The sequence below is a fragment of the Stenella coeruleoalba genome, assembly GCF_951394435.1.
Source record: "Stenella coeruleoalba genome assembly, chromosome: X".
Classification (NCBI taxonomy): Eukaryota; Metazoa; Chordata; class Mammalia; order Artiodactyla; family Delphinidae; genus Stenella; species Stenella coeruleoalba.
Window position 1 is genome coordinate 42292771 of NC_137152.1, and position 14253 is coordinate 42307023.

The following is a 14253-nucleotide window of genomic DNA, read 5'->3' on the forward strand; positions in this document are numbered from 1 at the left end:
AGGTTTAGAAGTGGGGTGAATTTTACTTTATATACATGCATATATTATTTATATAATAATAACAATAATAAAGTGATACAGTGATAAATATTTTAAAATATGTCTATGATATACTGTAAAATTAAAAAATTAAGTTGTAGACCAATATGTTTATAGCACAATACTATTTTTGTGAATAAGAAGTTGTAGGTTTGTAAGTAGATCTGTATAAGCTTAAGTCAAGAAGGATTAGTACCATATAGTGGATAAGCACCAGATAGTGGTTATCCCTATGAGTTGAAGGAACAGAAAAGAGAAATTAAATTCCTACATTACATAAGTTAAAAAAAACAAGTCATGAGATTATGGGTTTTTTTTCCTTTTAAAATATTTTTTTCAAATAAATAAAAACCCATAAACAAGATTAAATTAAAACCATAATATTTTTAAAAATGAAACTGATAACAGGAATTTTTAAGTGGAAATCTAAAAGCAAGTTCTTCCTACCCACTAAAACAATCTATAAATCAGTCCTGTTCTGTCATTAATACAAAAATAAACATTGCTCACAAGTTCCTAGCTAATTCACCAGAGGGCTCTCTCACCAAGAAAGTTCTACCATCTCTATTAAGTTCTGGGCCCCTGCAGCCTAAGCTATGGCCTTCTTAAATACCTGTGACCTCAGAATCTTGTGACATAGATAATTTCATTTCAAAGGACAGAACTTTAGAAAAGAAGGCATTTCTTTAAAAGCATAGGATAAGGAATTGGTTAGAAAGAATGATACTTACATGTAAACATAATTCGCTGGGTATAGAAGTTATCACATTCAGGTCCCTTTTGAACACTGATATGTTTGCAGGCTGACTCACAGTCACATGGGACAGAATCTTAGAGCCTGTCTGCTGAAAATTAGGGGACTGTGCAGGACTATCTTGAATTCCACAGTGACTGATGCCTATGACTTCTGGCACTGGACATGAGACTGTGTCTTCAGCAGAGGAAGAAAACGGAGAATCTATGCTTTGGGTATCCTTCTGACTCTCAGGATAGATGCTAGATATGCTATGCTCCTGATAGAGCAAATTTCTTAATTTTTCATCCAGAGTTTTAATTCGGTTGTCTGCAAACTCCATTTTTGGAGGTCCTTCCCCGTCTGATTCCAGGACCGTAGAGGACAGCAGGCTAGTTGGTTCAAGGCCAGGGGTCTGAGTGGGAATGACCATCTTAGGAGAACTTGCTTCCACGATCACTGCGGTTTCTCCTTCTTGGGAAATAAACTCTGCATCCATAGTTGGCTGCTGCACCGGTAAGGACTGAGGCTTTTGATCAGACATAAATGCCGGAGTTGTAAGAGAGTTAGGAGCAATCTGAGTTGACTCACCAGGAGCTGCCTGACTGGCAGCTTGGTGACCTGGATACACAGGTAGGAATATGCCTGCTTGGCTGGTGAGTCCCTCACATTCAAGACTGGAACTGCTAGCAACTGGTGCCATTATCTGCTTGTCATCTTCCACTTGATAAAGTATAGCTGGCTGCTTAGTTTCTACACTGGCATATTCAGAAATCTTACCATCAACTACATCTTTGTGTTCTGATGTGGAGGTGTAAAATGCACGCTGGCATGGATTATTTTCTAGAGTGAGCAGCATGTCCTGTGATATTTCCTTATTACTTATGTTTCTTGGACCTGGAACAATAACAAAGAATGGCTAAGCATGTATGGTAAGTACAAAGCATGGACTAGTACCCAAACTCAAAAGGAACAGGAGGAGCAAGGGGCAAACTAGAACCTGTGTGAAAGTATTCTTATAAATAAAACTCAAAATACACAGAATTCAACCTAATAAGGAGAAAAACCTTTTCCTTTTTTTTCCATAAATATTAAAATTTAAATGGCTTAAGTTCCCTCCTAACATTAATATCTTCAAAAATGCTTATGAAAATTCTCATAAGCATAAAATACCCATGAAAACAAGTTAAAGATACAGTATATATTTTGCATCCCCATCTTCCAGGTCTGGATAAAGGTGGCAAAGAACAAACACTTACTAGAAAGCAGATTTAGCCCAGGAACTGTAGACATGGACTGCTGAAGAGAAGAAGGAGATTGAGCATCACGGTTTCTTATTGTCTGATTGATACAAAATCGCCATCGACCAACTGGGGATGACTGAGGAGCAGATTCATCTGTAGAAAGAATTGGCAAAAATTAATATGCTAATCAATTGTCAATATGTTTACCTATTGACTAAGGAAACCAGGTTAAAACACCGTTTTGTCTTTTATCTCCATTTACAACGCACTAGGATATATGTAACTTATAAGACCAGACCTCCCAACCCTGACTGAAAAATACTCTAACAACTATGCACAAGATATCTTTAGAGAAGGATTTTGGATTCTACGGAAACAAACATTGTATCAATAGCAATTAAAAGCAGGGCAGTTTTGGGAAAAAAACGAAAAGCACTTTTTCCACTAAAACCTACATCTTCTGTTCTGTATCCTGATTATGGTGGTGCTTACACAAATCTATAAGAGGACTAAAATTTACAGAACCCTACACCAAAAGAAAAAAACGTCTATTTTACTGTATGACAACTTAAAAAATAAAGTAAAATAAGCCCCTACATCTGTACTCCTACTTTGTTAACTTATTCAAATAAGTTATTCTCTTTTAAACTTTACCCTACTTTGCCAGTCAGAAATATACTCAGGGACTTCCCTGGTGGTGCAGTGGTTAAGAATCCGCCTGCCAATGCAGGGGACATGGGTTCGAGCCCTGGTCTGGGAATATCCCACATGCCGTGGAGCTACTGAGCCAGTGCGCCACAACTAGAGCCTGTGTACCACAACTACTGAAGCCTGCACTCCTCGAGCCCGTGCTCCACAAGAAGAGAAGCCACCACAGTGAGAAGCCCGCACACCACAACGAAGAGCAGACCCCACTTGCTGCAACTAGAGAAAGCCTGCACGCAACAACGAAGACCCAACACAGCCATAAATAAATAAATAAAAAGAAATCTACTCAGACTCCTGCTAATGAGAAAAAGAAGACAGAGGAGAACCCTGGCATCCTAACACAAACTACATTTGAGGGTAATGGTATCTGGTTCCATGACTCCCACACCACCTGTTGCTTCTTCATGCTGTTATAATTCCTTCAGATGTCCTCATTTGTCTGTGGCTCTCCTCCCCCTCCCAGACACTCTAAATATACCCATGACCAGAGCTGAGAAGAATGGAGAGATAAATTTATGAGAAAAGAAAATAGAAGACACCATTTTTAGTCCCTGGCAGTTTATCTGGTATCTGATTTACAAAAACTTAGTGATCAGAGCAGGTAGAAGCATATCATTGGTAGAATGAAATCAAGATACTAATGCTATTAAAACATGAGGCAAACTTAGAACATAATGATTTTAGTTAAGAAAGTTGTTGTCCATCTCATATAGAGGAAAAGAAAAACTTACCAGTTAAGTTCAAACAGTAAAGCCATTAAAGGTCAGCAGTACTGTGACTGCTTTTCTGGTAACATACCATGCAACAACTCAGAAATAAATTAATCAGGTAAAGAACCAATACTTGGAGGAAATTTGCAGAATGGTTTTACTTCTCACTTTTTTTACTTCTTATTTCTGGGCTATAAAGTCCTTTCAAAGTGTGGGAAAACCTACATTAACAATTTATCAAATTCCTTTATTGGCTAACATCTTTCCCAAGGTGTGTACATTAAAAGTTTCCAAATGTCTTGCTTCAAAAGCCAAATAGTAAATTTTATTAAGTATACTTACTGCTGGTTTGAGTGGATGCAGAATTTATCTGTACTTGTTCAGATGATCCTGTCTGAATTAAAAATGAATAGATAAATAAAGAAGTTCCTGATACATATCCGAGAAGACCTATTTGCTAAGCAATTTCTCTTACTTGGCTACTGCTGGATTCCATAGTAATAGAGTCAACTCCAATGGCTCTTTCTGCAGCAGAGTGGACATGAAGGATCTCCTGGGCTTGACCTACGATAGCCCTCAATTCTTCTACAAATTTTTCTTTTTCACTTTCCAGGACAAAGTTATCTTCAACCTATCCAAAAGTAAAAGTAAGTCTATTCACAAGAATGAATTTAGTTTCTTCAAAATTATAATATGGTGACTACCATAAAGAAAAATAAATTAGGTATTTAGATCTAAATGCCACAACAGAATTAACAAAGACCAGCAATAAAATGCCACATAATACATTAAATTATTCTATTTTGAGACCACTGATATTTTCAGATTGGCACTACCTACCAGAAGCCAGCATTTTTAAAAAATCTGGCATTCTATAAATTGATTGCCATTTGAAGAACATAACTGAGGTAATGTTTACGTTTAAAACTAGGATGTCCAAACGCAAAAGCTTTTAAATAAAAAAAAACACAAAATGAAGCATCTCTAAAGATGATAAAGAATTGGCCTAGAGACAGTTCAGAAAATACTACATTGAATAAGAGGCAGACTGACAAAATTATTAACTTTTAAAATGTTAAATTCTGCTTGGCCAGGAATGTATATACGAAGAAAACTGGCAGAAACAAAAGCATTATGTACTCTTCGTGCCACCCTAGATCATTCCCATTAAAAAAAAGAGGAGGGGAATATTAACTTAAGCCTAACAATTCAAAGAAAATACAAAAACTAAATGAAATGATGAACATTACTTGAACACCTATATGTAAGATGTTATATCAGTAGCTAATACATTAGAATTACCTGGGGAACTTTACAAACTATTAATGCTTAGGCCTCATCTCCAAAAATTCTGATTTAATTAGGGACCCAGGCAACGGAATTGTTTTTGTTTTAGTTTTTGTTTGGGGCTTTTTGTTTTTTGGCTGCGCCACGTGGCTTGCAGGATCTTATTTCCCCGACCAGGGATTGAACCCAGACAACGGCAGTGAAAGCACCGAGTCCTAACCACTGGACCACCAGGGTATTCCCAACAGAATTGTTAAAAAACTCTTCCAGTGATTTTGACATGCAGCTAGGCATAAGAAGCACTGACCTAGATCCTCTCTTAATGAAACTCCCTCATATTTTACACATAAATATACAGAAACCAGAGGAGGTATAGTGACTTACTCTTGATCATAACCAATTTAGTTCTGTACAAATTTTAAAAACTAGCAGTACCCTAAAAAAAGATGGCTCTGAATAAATGGGGGGAGAGTTAGAGAGGAAAAAGAGACAGAATGCTTAAGAGAAAATAATTTGGTTTTACTGTACTTACCATATAGTCTGCAATATCCTCTGGTGCATCACCATCAACATCAAACTTGAAGGTGACCATCTTGTTATTGTGTGTCTCCAGTTGACACTCCACCATGTTGTCTCCAGAGATTGACACCTGGGCACAAACATGTCACTAGTTTAAGAGTCAGTCATTGTCTTCTCTTTGTAAATGGTGCAGGAAACATTTGGATGAGCTCACATACGATATATGAAAAAAATGGTTTAAACTGTTCAGAATCTAAAAAGATTCTGTTTTTCCCTTGATGAAATACTGCCTAAACAACTATTGTATGACAAATCTAAGGCTCAAATTATTCAGCAAAAAATAAGTTAGAAATGTGAACCTGTGGGAAAGAAAAGGAACACAACTTTTATGAAAAGGCAAAAAAAAAAGTTACAACGGTCACTATAGCTACCTGCAATGCAAAGATCTAAATCTGGTCATTCATTTCCAAAATTCTCCCACAAATTGACCCTTTAAGCTAAAGAAAATGCACTGCTAATGGAAATGTAAACTGGTCCAGACTTTATGGACAGCAACCTAGAAATACATATTTAGAAACTTTAAAAAAATCTTCATACCCTTTGACCCACTAATTCTACTTCTAGGAATCTATCATAAGGAAATAATCAGGTATATATACAAAGATTTGTGTTCAAGAGTGTTTGCTGCAGAGTTTCATAATACCCTATACTCACCTCCACAGCAACATCGCCCCTCCCTGACCCCCCCAGACCTCAACATGCACTCTTAACCAAATCATATTTATACACTGACCTGAAGGACAGTAAGCTGAAATTTAGTCCCCTTCTCTGATCGAGGACAGGAAGCTCTTCTTTGTTTGATCCGATCTTGTTTGCCATTTCCACTTGGGTTATCAGGGGTATTGGTGTTTTCCTTCACAGCTGCCACATCATTATTCAAACTATTACTCAAAAAAAAAAGCAACTCCAATTCAATTTCTCAGAGAAGAAATGATTCTCAAAGTCCAATATTTAACCCAAATCAGAGTTAACATCTGAAATTCCTTTGTGGATAGAATCATTCCATCTTGATGGTAAAATTCTAAGAAAAACCCTCAATTATAAAATCATAAATAATGTTTAAATAAAATATATAAGTAGTACAATATCTCTCAAAAAGTTATGACTGCACAACTCTGCAAATATACTAAATGCCATTGAATTGTACACTTTAAATGGGTGAAAATCTAATGGTATGTGAATTATATCTCAATAAAGCTGTTTTTAAAAGTTATGAAACACTGAGATTATATTGTACGTATCAGGCCAACATCTCACAGTAGTGAGAGTGAAAGAAAAACACTGCTAGTGATGGACCTCTGTGGAACCTTTTATCAGGGGATGTTCCTGATCAATTTTTTTTTAAATTTTGTTTGTTTGTTTTTTGTTTTTTTGTTTTTGCGGTACGTGGACCTCTCACTGTTGTCGCCTCTCCCATTGCGGAGCACAGGCTCCGGATGCGCAGCCTCAGCTGCCATGGCCCACGGGCCCAGCCACTCCACAGCATGTGGGATTCTTTCCAGACCAGGGCACGAACCCACGTCCCCCGCATCGGCAGGCGGACCCTCAACCACTGCGCCACCAGGGAAGCCCCTGATCAATTTTATTTTGTTTGTTTTGGGGTTTTTCTTATTTATTTTTTTTATTTTTCTTATTTATTTTTTCTTATTTATTTCAAATAAAACTTCTAAAAACCAATTCTCACTCAAAATATAGCTGTTTATGTAACAAACTCAACAGGGGATACATGAGGTGTGGAAGACAGGAATAGTGCAAGAAACAGAAAAAGAAATGAAAATGAGATAAAGAAAATGTAGTGTGTATATACAATGGAATATTATTCTGCCATAAAAAAGAATGAAATCTTGCCATTTGTAACAACATAGATGGAACTTGAGGGCATTATGCTAAGTAAAGTAAGTCAGAAAGAGAAAGACAAATACCATATGATCTCACTTATATGCGCAATCTAAAAAAACGAAAAATCTCCCAAGCTCATAGATACAGAGAACAGATCAGTGGTTGCCAGAGGCAGTGGTGGGGGGAGGGGGTGGAGAGGGAGCGAAATGGGTGAAGGGAGTCGAAAGGTACAAACTACCAGTTATAAAATAAGTCATGTAATGTACAGCATGGCAACTATAGTTAATAATGCTGTATTGCATATTTCAAAGTTGCTGAGAGTAGATTTTAAAGTTCTCATCACAAGAAAAAAAATTTTGTAACTATGTATGGTGATGGATGTTTAAACTAGACTTATTGTGGTGATCATTTCATAATATATACAAATGGTGAATCACTCTACTGTATATCCAAAACTAATATAAGGGTATACATGAGTTTTACCTCAATAGAATGAAAGGAAGGAAGGAAGGAAGGAAGGAAGGAAGGAAGGAAGGAAGGAAGGAAGGAAGGAAGGAAGGAAGGAAGAGGGAAGGAGGGAGGGAGGGAGGGAGGGAGGGAGGGAAGAAGAAAAAATACACCATAATTTTGGTTAAAAAAAACTGAAAATGAATGATGTGAAAATGATTCAACATGATTAATTCTAACTAGTTATATTTTCAGTTTCAAGTCAATATGATTATGACAGGGCAGACTAACTTTCAGCTGATCTGTGTCAAAGGTATTTTTCAGCTTTTTCTTTAATAAATTTGAAGATATTTCAATAAATAACAAAAATTCCAATAAATACATTTGAAACTTAAATGAGATCTATAAGCAGTAGATATTTTTTAAATTAATTTTTAGGTTAAGTCCTTTCTCCTAAAAACTACTCAGGAAGTATCTATATAAAGATATACAAGAAAAAATAAAACGAACTCCTAAAACTTTTTCTATGTCCCTGTGAAAAAGGATTTTCATAAATATAAGTGGAGGAAGAAAATACATTAATACTGCTCTTAGCTTTTTAATAGACAGAGAAATAGCAGTAATAAATAACACCTTCAGAGGAGAAAAGGGACATAATTCTAATCAATGCAGCTGTATCATTCACTTTGCAAAGTTATCTTAAAACACTAGTTTAGGGTTTGGGATAAGATGGCAGAAACTCAACTCTCCCCATTCCTCCCCACTAAGTATAACTAAAAAATCTGGAAATAATACAGTAGAATATCACAGGAGGGCACTGAAGAGTGAAAAGATGAAGGCAGACTAGCTAGGGACTCCCAGGACTTGAGGAAAAATATAACAGCTTGGCGTCTCCTGACTCCTGGGCCAAAAGGCAAAGGTAGCCCAAGCCCAGTGGTCTCCTGAACCCCAACCTAGCAACAGAAGGTGATTCAGGTGGGCCCTTTCCTCCCTTGGTGATGCTGGTGGGAACCCTACCAGTAGCATGTGGTCTGGAGAGCTGGCTTAGGGCAGCGGGCCTAGAGAAGTGCTCTCCAACCCCTTGGTCCAGCAGTGGGTCCCAATGGTGTCAGGTGAACCAAGCAGATCCGAATAATAATACAAAGACTCTGAAAACTAAATTGTCATTAGAACCATAGTCCACAGAAGTAGACCAGGACCTTTGCACCTAAACACAATGACTGACTGCTAAAATAGAGTATTTAAATAGGATCCAGAGTATCCTAACATAATGTCCAAAATGTCCAGGAGACAAATGAAAATTCTCTGTCATACAAAAAACCAGGAAAATCACAACTTGAATGTGAAAAGACAATCAACAGATGCCAACACCAGGATGAATCAGATATTGGAATTACCTGACAAGGATTTTAAAGCAGCCATTATCAAATTGTTTCAATGAGCAATTACAAATACTTTTGAAGCAAATGAAAAGCCAGAAAATCTCATAATAATAGAAGATATTAAGAAAGAAACAAATGGAAATTATAGAAAGAGTACAATCATAGAAATAAAAAATGCACTGAGTGGGCACAATAGCAGAATGAATAGGACAAAGGAAAGAATCAGTGAACCTGAAGACAGAACAAGAGAAATTAACCCAATCTGAACAAGATAGAGAAAAATATTAGTTTACAACTACCAAATGACAATATAATCATATATCTGGTTGTAATTTATTTCTTTAGATTAGCTGGAACTTTAAATTACATTATTTCTTATTTCCTTTTTAAATTCTTATAACATTTTCCTAAGAACAGAATATGATGGGAATTCCCTGGCAGACCAGTGGTTAGGACTCTGTACTCTCACTGCCAAGGGCATGGGTTCAATCCCTGGTCAGGGAACTAAGATCCCACAAGCCACGGTGGTGCAGCCAAAAAGAAAACCACCCCAGAATATTATAATAATGTGAACAAGAAAATGGTCAATAATTTCATAGTCCATATGATATTTATTAACATAAAAAGTAAAAATAATATCTACTATTTTTATTGAACATACACACAAATACTAGAACACTGAAACTTCTTCAGTCAGGACACACTAAGCACCTAATGAATGCAGTACTTCAACATACCCTCATCGCTTTCATGGTATTAATTTGAAGATACTCACCTTCGAACTAAATCCGGTTTTAGAAGAGTTGCTGTTTGTTCAGCTCCAACTGCTTGGGATACAGGCTGTAAATAGCACAGAAATAAAACTTATTATGATAACAGCAAAACTTTAAGCTGAAGGTGCAATTTGCTATTATTGCAGAAAATGTGTTTGTTACATTTCATACTTTGGTTACCACACAAACCAGGTAAAATGTCTACATTACTGAATGTCTATATCAATCCTATTATTGATGTTACTACCAAACATAAAGAAAAATAAAATGTAGCAGTATTGATATTCATCATGACTTTTTCATTTAAAAAGACAGCATTTATTTTATACTTTTGTTTGTGTTATTTTTCAATGGCTTCCAGTCCTGACTGTAAAACTACTAATAAAAGGAAGAGTTGCTACCATTCCAGAAACAGATAAATCAATGATTCAAGTTTTAACGTATTGTATGGTCTCTCTCTCTCTCTTGTTCCCTTTTCACTAAACTACTGCCAACAATTCCTTTGAGATGTTAGTATCCAGCAGCTGCAATACTGGCATCTAGGAGAAAAGTTTATAAAGGCAAATGCCAACCCTGCTGGAAAATAATGTTAAACATTTATCTAATCCATCCTATGCATTGCCGCTGGTGACAGTACAGTGACTTTAAAATGCAAATCTACCAAGATCAATCACTTACCTACCTAGTTTAAACCCTCTATGATGGCCCCTCATCTTCTATAAGGTTAAGTTCCTTTGGATGGCAAATAAAGTCCTCAATGAACTGGTTCCTGCCTCATTCTCTAGCTCTTCTCTTCTTGAAGCCACACTGAACTCTAGCTCCTCTGAATGAGTTGGGCTTTTTCATATACAGTGACTCTACTTATATTCCTTCAACTCCCTGGACTATTTCAACTACTCCTTAGTCCTGTCCATTTAGCAAATATCTGAATGGAACTCCTGTATACAAGAAGGCTCTATTACAATGGGTTCCAGAAAGACCAGCAAAATCACCTTGGAGTCTCTTTAAAAAACACATATACCTTATCTCATATCTTGGTTTCTAAACTAAAAGGGATAAAGGTTCCTTGGAGAAATGGCTGATTCCAGCACTGGGGCAAAGAAAATATAAGATGAGCCTGGATCATCTTGCTACCCACCAAAGTAAAGAACTGCTCACAGAACGATGGGAACATATCAAAAGCACACTTGACCCACCCTGAAGGGGTTCCCTATACCCAAATATGGAAAAATTGGGCATGAAAATAAATAATGAGTAACAGAATATAATGCATTTAATAAAATAATCCAAGAGTTCATACTGATACAAACAAAAGAAAGCTCTTACAATACAAAGCCAAATAAATATAAGGAATGACAAAGTTAGAAAATCATCAATGGATGATAAAACTAGTGGGTGAAAGTTGGATGAGGAAAAAGATATCTACATAGTTTCAAAATATCTCCCCACAAATCATTTATTCATTAAAAAGCAAAACATGGTAACTTTACAGTGGAAGAACTTGGCAGCCTCCACCTTAACCAAGTAATCAAATTTAACCTCAGAAATACTGGGACAAATTGACATTACATGGCTCCTAATATGATACAATGCACAAAGGTTACAACATTGTTTGCATGGTATTCCTGACAAAAATGCATGATCTGAATGTGGGGGAAAAAAGGAAACTTCAAACACACTCAAATTGAAGGGCATTCTATTCGGTTGGCCGAAAGGTTCGATCGGTATTTCCGTAAGATGGCTCTAGTAGCACTTAGTTGTCTTTAACTGCATTCGAAACAGTTTTCTTAGATTGTATGTGACAGGTGTCATATCAGCCCGCATTAAAAAAAAGACTTATCAAAACTGGTGAATTTTTGTGTATCCATTTGAATATTGAAGATGGAAGAAAAAATGCAACATTTTCCGCATATTATGCTTTATTATTTCAAGAAGGTAAAAACATAACTGAAAACGCAAAAAAAAATTGTGTAGTGTATGGAGAAGGTGTTGTGACTGATCAAATGTGTCAAAAGTGGTTTGTGAAGTTTCATGATGGAGATTTCTTGCTGGACAATGCTCCACAGTTGGGTAGACCAGTTGAAGTTGATAGCCAGCAAATAGAGATATTCATTGAGAACAATCAACATTATACCACGCAGGAGACAGCCGACATACTCAAAATATCCAAATCAAGCGTTGAAAATCATTTGCACCAGCTTAGTTATGTGAATTGCTTTGATGTTTGGGTTCCACATAAGTTAGGCAAAAAAAACCTTCTTAACCATATTTCCTCATGCGATTCCCTACTGAAACGTAATGAAAATGTTCTGTTTTTAAAACAAAGTGTGGGGCTTCCCTGGTGGCGCAGTGGTTAAGAATCCGCCTGCCAATGCAGGGGATACGGGTTCGAGCCCTAGTCCGGGAAGATCCCACATGCCATGGAGCAACGACACCCGTGCATCACACCTAGTGAGCCTGCGCTCTAGAGCCCGTGAGCCACAATTACTGAGCCTGCATGCCACAACTACTGAAGCCTGTGTGGCTAGAGCTTGTGCTCCGCAACAAGAGAAGCCACCACAATGAAAAGCCCGTGCACCACAACAAAGAGTAGACCCCACTCTCCGCAACTAGAGAAAGCCCTTGCGCAGCAACGAAGACCCAACGCAGCCAAAAAAATAAAGAAAATAAATAAAGAAAAATTTTTTTAAAAAGTGTGATGGGAGATGAAAAGTGGATACTGCACAATAATACGGAACGGAAGAGATCATGGGCCAAGTGAAATGAACCGCCACCAACCACACCTAAGGCTGGTCTTCATTCAAAGAAGGTGATGTTGTGTATATGGTGGGGTTGGCAGTCCTCTATTATGAGCTCCTTCTGGAAAACCAAATGATGAATTCCAACAAGTACTGCTCCCAGTTAGACCAACTGAAAGCAGCACTCGACAAAAAGTGTCTGGAATTAGTCAACAGAAAACGCATAATCTTCCATCAGGATAACGCAAGACCACATGTTTTTTGATGACCAGGAAACAACTGTTACAGCTTGGCTGGGAAGTTCTGATTCATCCACCATATTCATCAGACATTGCACCTTCGGATTTCCATTTATTTCGGTCTTTACAAAATTCTCTTAATGGAAAAAATTTCCATTTCCTGGAAGACTGTAAAAGGCACCTGGAAGAGTTCTTTGCTCAAAAAGATAAAAAGTTTTGGGAAAATGGAATTATGAAGTTGCCTGAAAAATGGCAGAAGGGGGGACGAGGGGAAGATGGTGGAAGAGTAAGACGCGGAGATCACCTTCCTCCCCACAGATACACCCGAAATACATCTACGTGTGGAACAACTCCTACAGAACACCTACTGAACGCTGGCAGAAGACCTCAGACCTCCCAAAATGCAAGAAAGGCCCCACGTACCTGGGTAGGGCAAAAGAAAAAAGAATAAACAGAGACAAAAGGATAGGGATGGGACCTGCACCAGTGGGAGGGAGCTGTGAAGGGGGAAAGGTTTCCACACACTAGGAAGCCCCTTCGAGGGCGGAGACTGCGGTTTGCGGAGGGGAAAGCTTCAGAGCCGCGGAAGAGAGGACAGCAACAGGGAGACATTCCCTGTTGTCCCTCTGCGGAGACATTCCCGCAGAGAGGATCAGTGCCGACCAGCACTCACCAGCCCCAGAGGCCTGTCTGCTCACCCGCCAGAGCGGGCGGGGCTGGGAGCTGAGGCTCAGGCTTCGGTCTGAGCTCAAGGAGAGGACTGGGGTTGGCGGCGTGAACACAGCCTGCAAGGGGTTAGTGCACCTCGGCTAGCCGGGAGGGAGGGAGGGAGTCCGGGAAAAAGTCTGGACATGCCGAAGAGACAAGAGACTTCTTCTTCCCTCTCTGTTTCCTGGTGCACAAGGAGAGGGGACTAAGAGCGCTGCTTAAAGGAGCTCCAGAGACGGGTGCGAGCCGCGTCTAACAGCGCGGACCACAGAGATGGGCATGAGACGCTAAGCCTGCTGCTGCCGCCAGAAAGAAGCCTGTGTGCGAGCACAGGTCACTATCCACACGCCCCTTCTGGGGAGCCTGTGCAGCCCACCACTGCCAGGATCCTGGGATCCAGGGACAACCTCCCTGGGAGAACGCACGGCGCGCCTCAGGCTGGTGCAGCATCATGGCGGCCTCTGCCGCCGCAGGCTGGCCCTGCACTTCGTAGCCCTCCCTCCCCGTGGCGTGAGTGAGCCAGAGTCCCCAAAGCAGCTGCTCCTTTAACCCCCGTCCTTTCTGAGCAAAGAACACACGCCCTCCGGCGACCCACATGTAGAGGCAGGCCAAATCCAAAGCTGAGCCCCTAGGAGCTGTGCGAACAAAAAAGAGAAAGGGAAATCTCTCCCAGCAGCCTCAGAAGCAGTGGATTAAAGGTCGACCATCAACTTGATGTACCCTGCATCTGTGGAATACATGAACAGACAACAAATCATCCCAAATTGAGTAGGTGGATTATGAGAGCAAGATTTATGATTTTTCCCCTTTGCCTCTTTTTGTGAGTG

At 38.9% G+C, this 14253-nt stretch overlaps 1 protein-coding gene across 1 annotated transcript in view; it reads right to left on the reverse strand.

The window, feature by feature from the left end:
- WNK3 (WNK lysine deficient protein kinase 3) overlaps positions 1 to 14253 on the reverse strand; it is a 181614-nt gene that overhangs the window by 49375 nt on the left and 117986 nt on the right. The window contains exons 11-17 of the mRNA XM_079909805.1: positions 9744 to 9808; positions 6034 to 6181; positions 5254 to 5370; positions 3910 to 4065; positions 3777 to 3828; positions 2032 to 2169; positions 771 to 1669 (exon numbers count right to left, since the gene is read on the reverse strand). Of these exons, the coding sequence (XP_079765931.1) occupies positions 771 to 1669; positions 2032 to 2169; positions 3777 to 3828; positions 3910 to 4065; positions 5254 to 5370; positions 6034 to 6181; positions 9744 to 9808 (1575 nt within the window). The remainder of the gene's footprint in view (positions 1 to 770; positions 1670 to 2031; positions 2170 to 3776; positions 3829 to 3909; positions 4066 to 5253; positions 5371 to 6033; positions 6182 to 9743; positions 9809 to 14253) is intronic.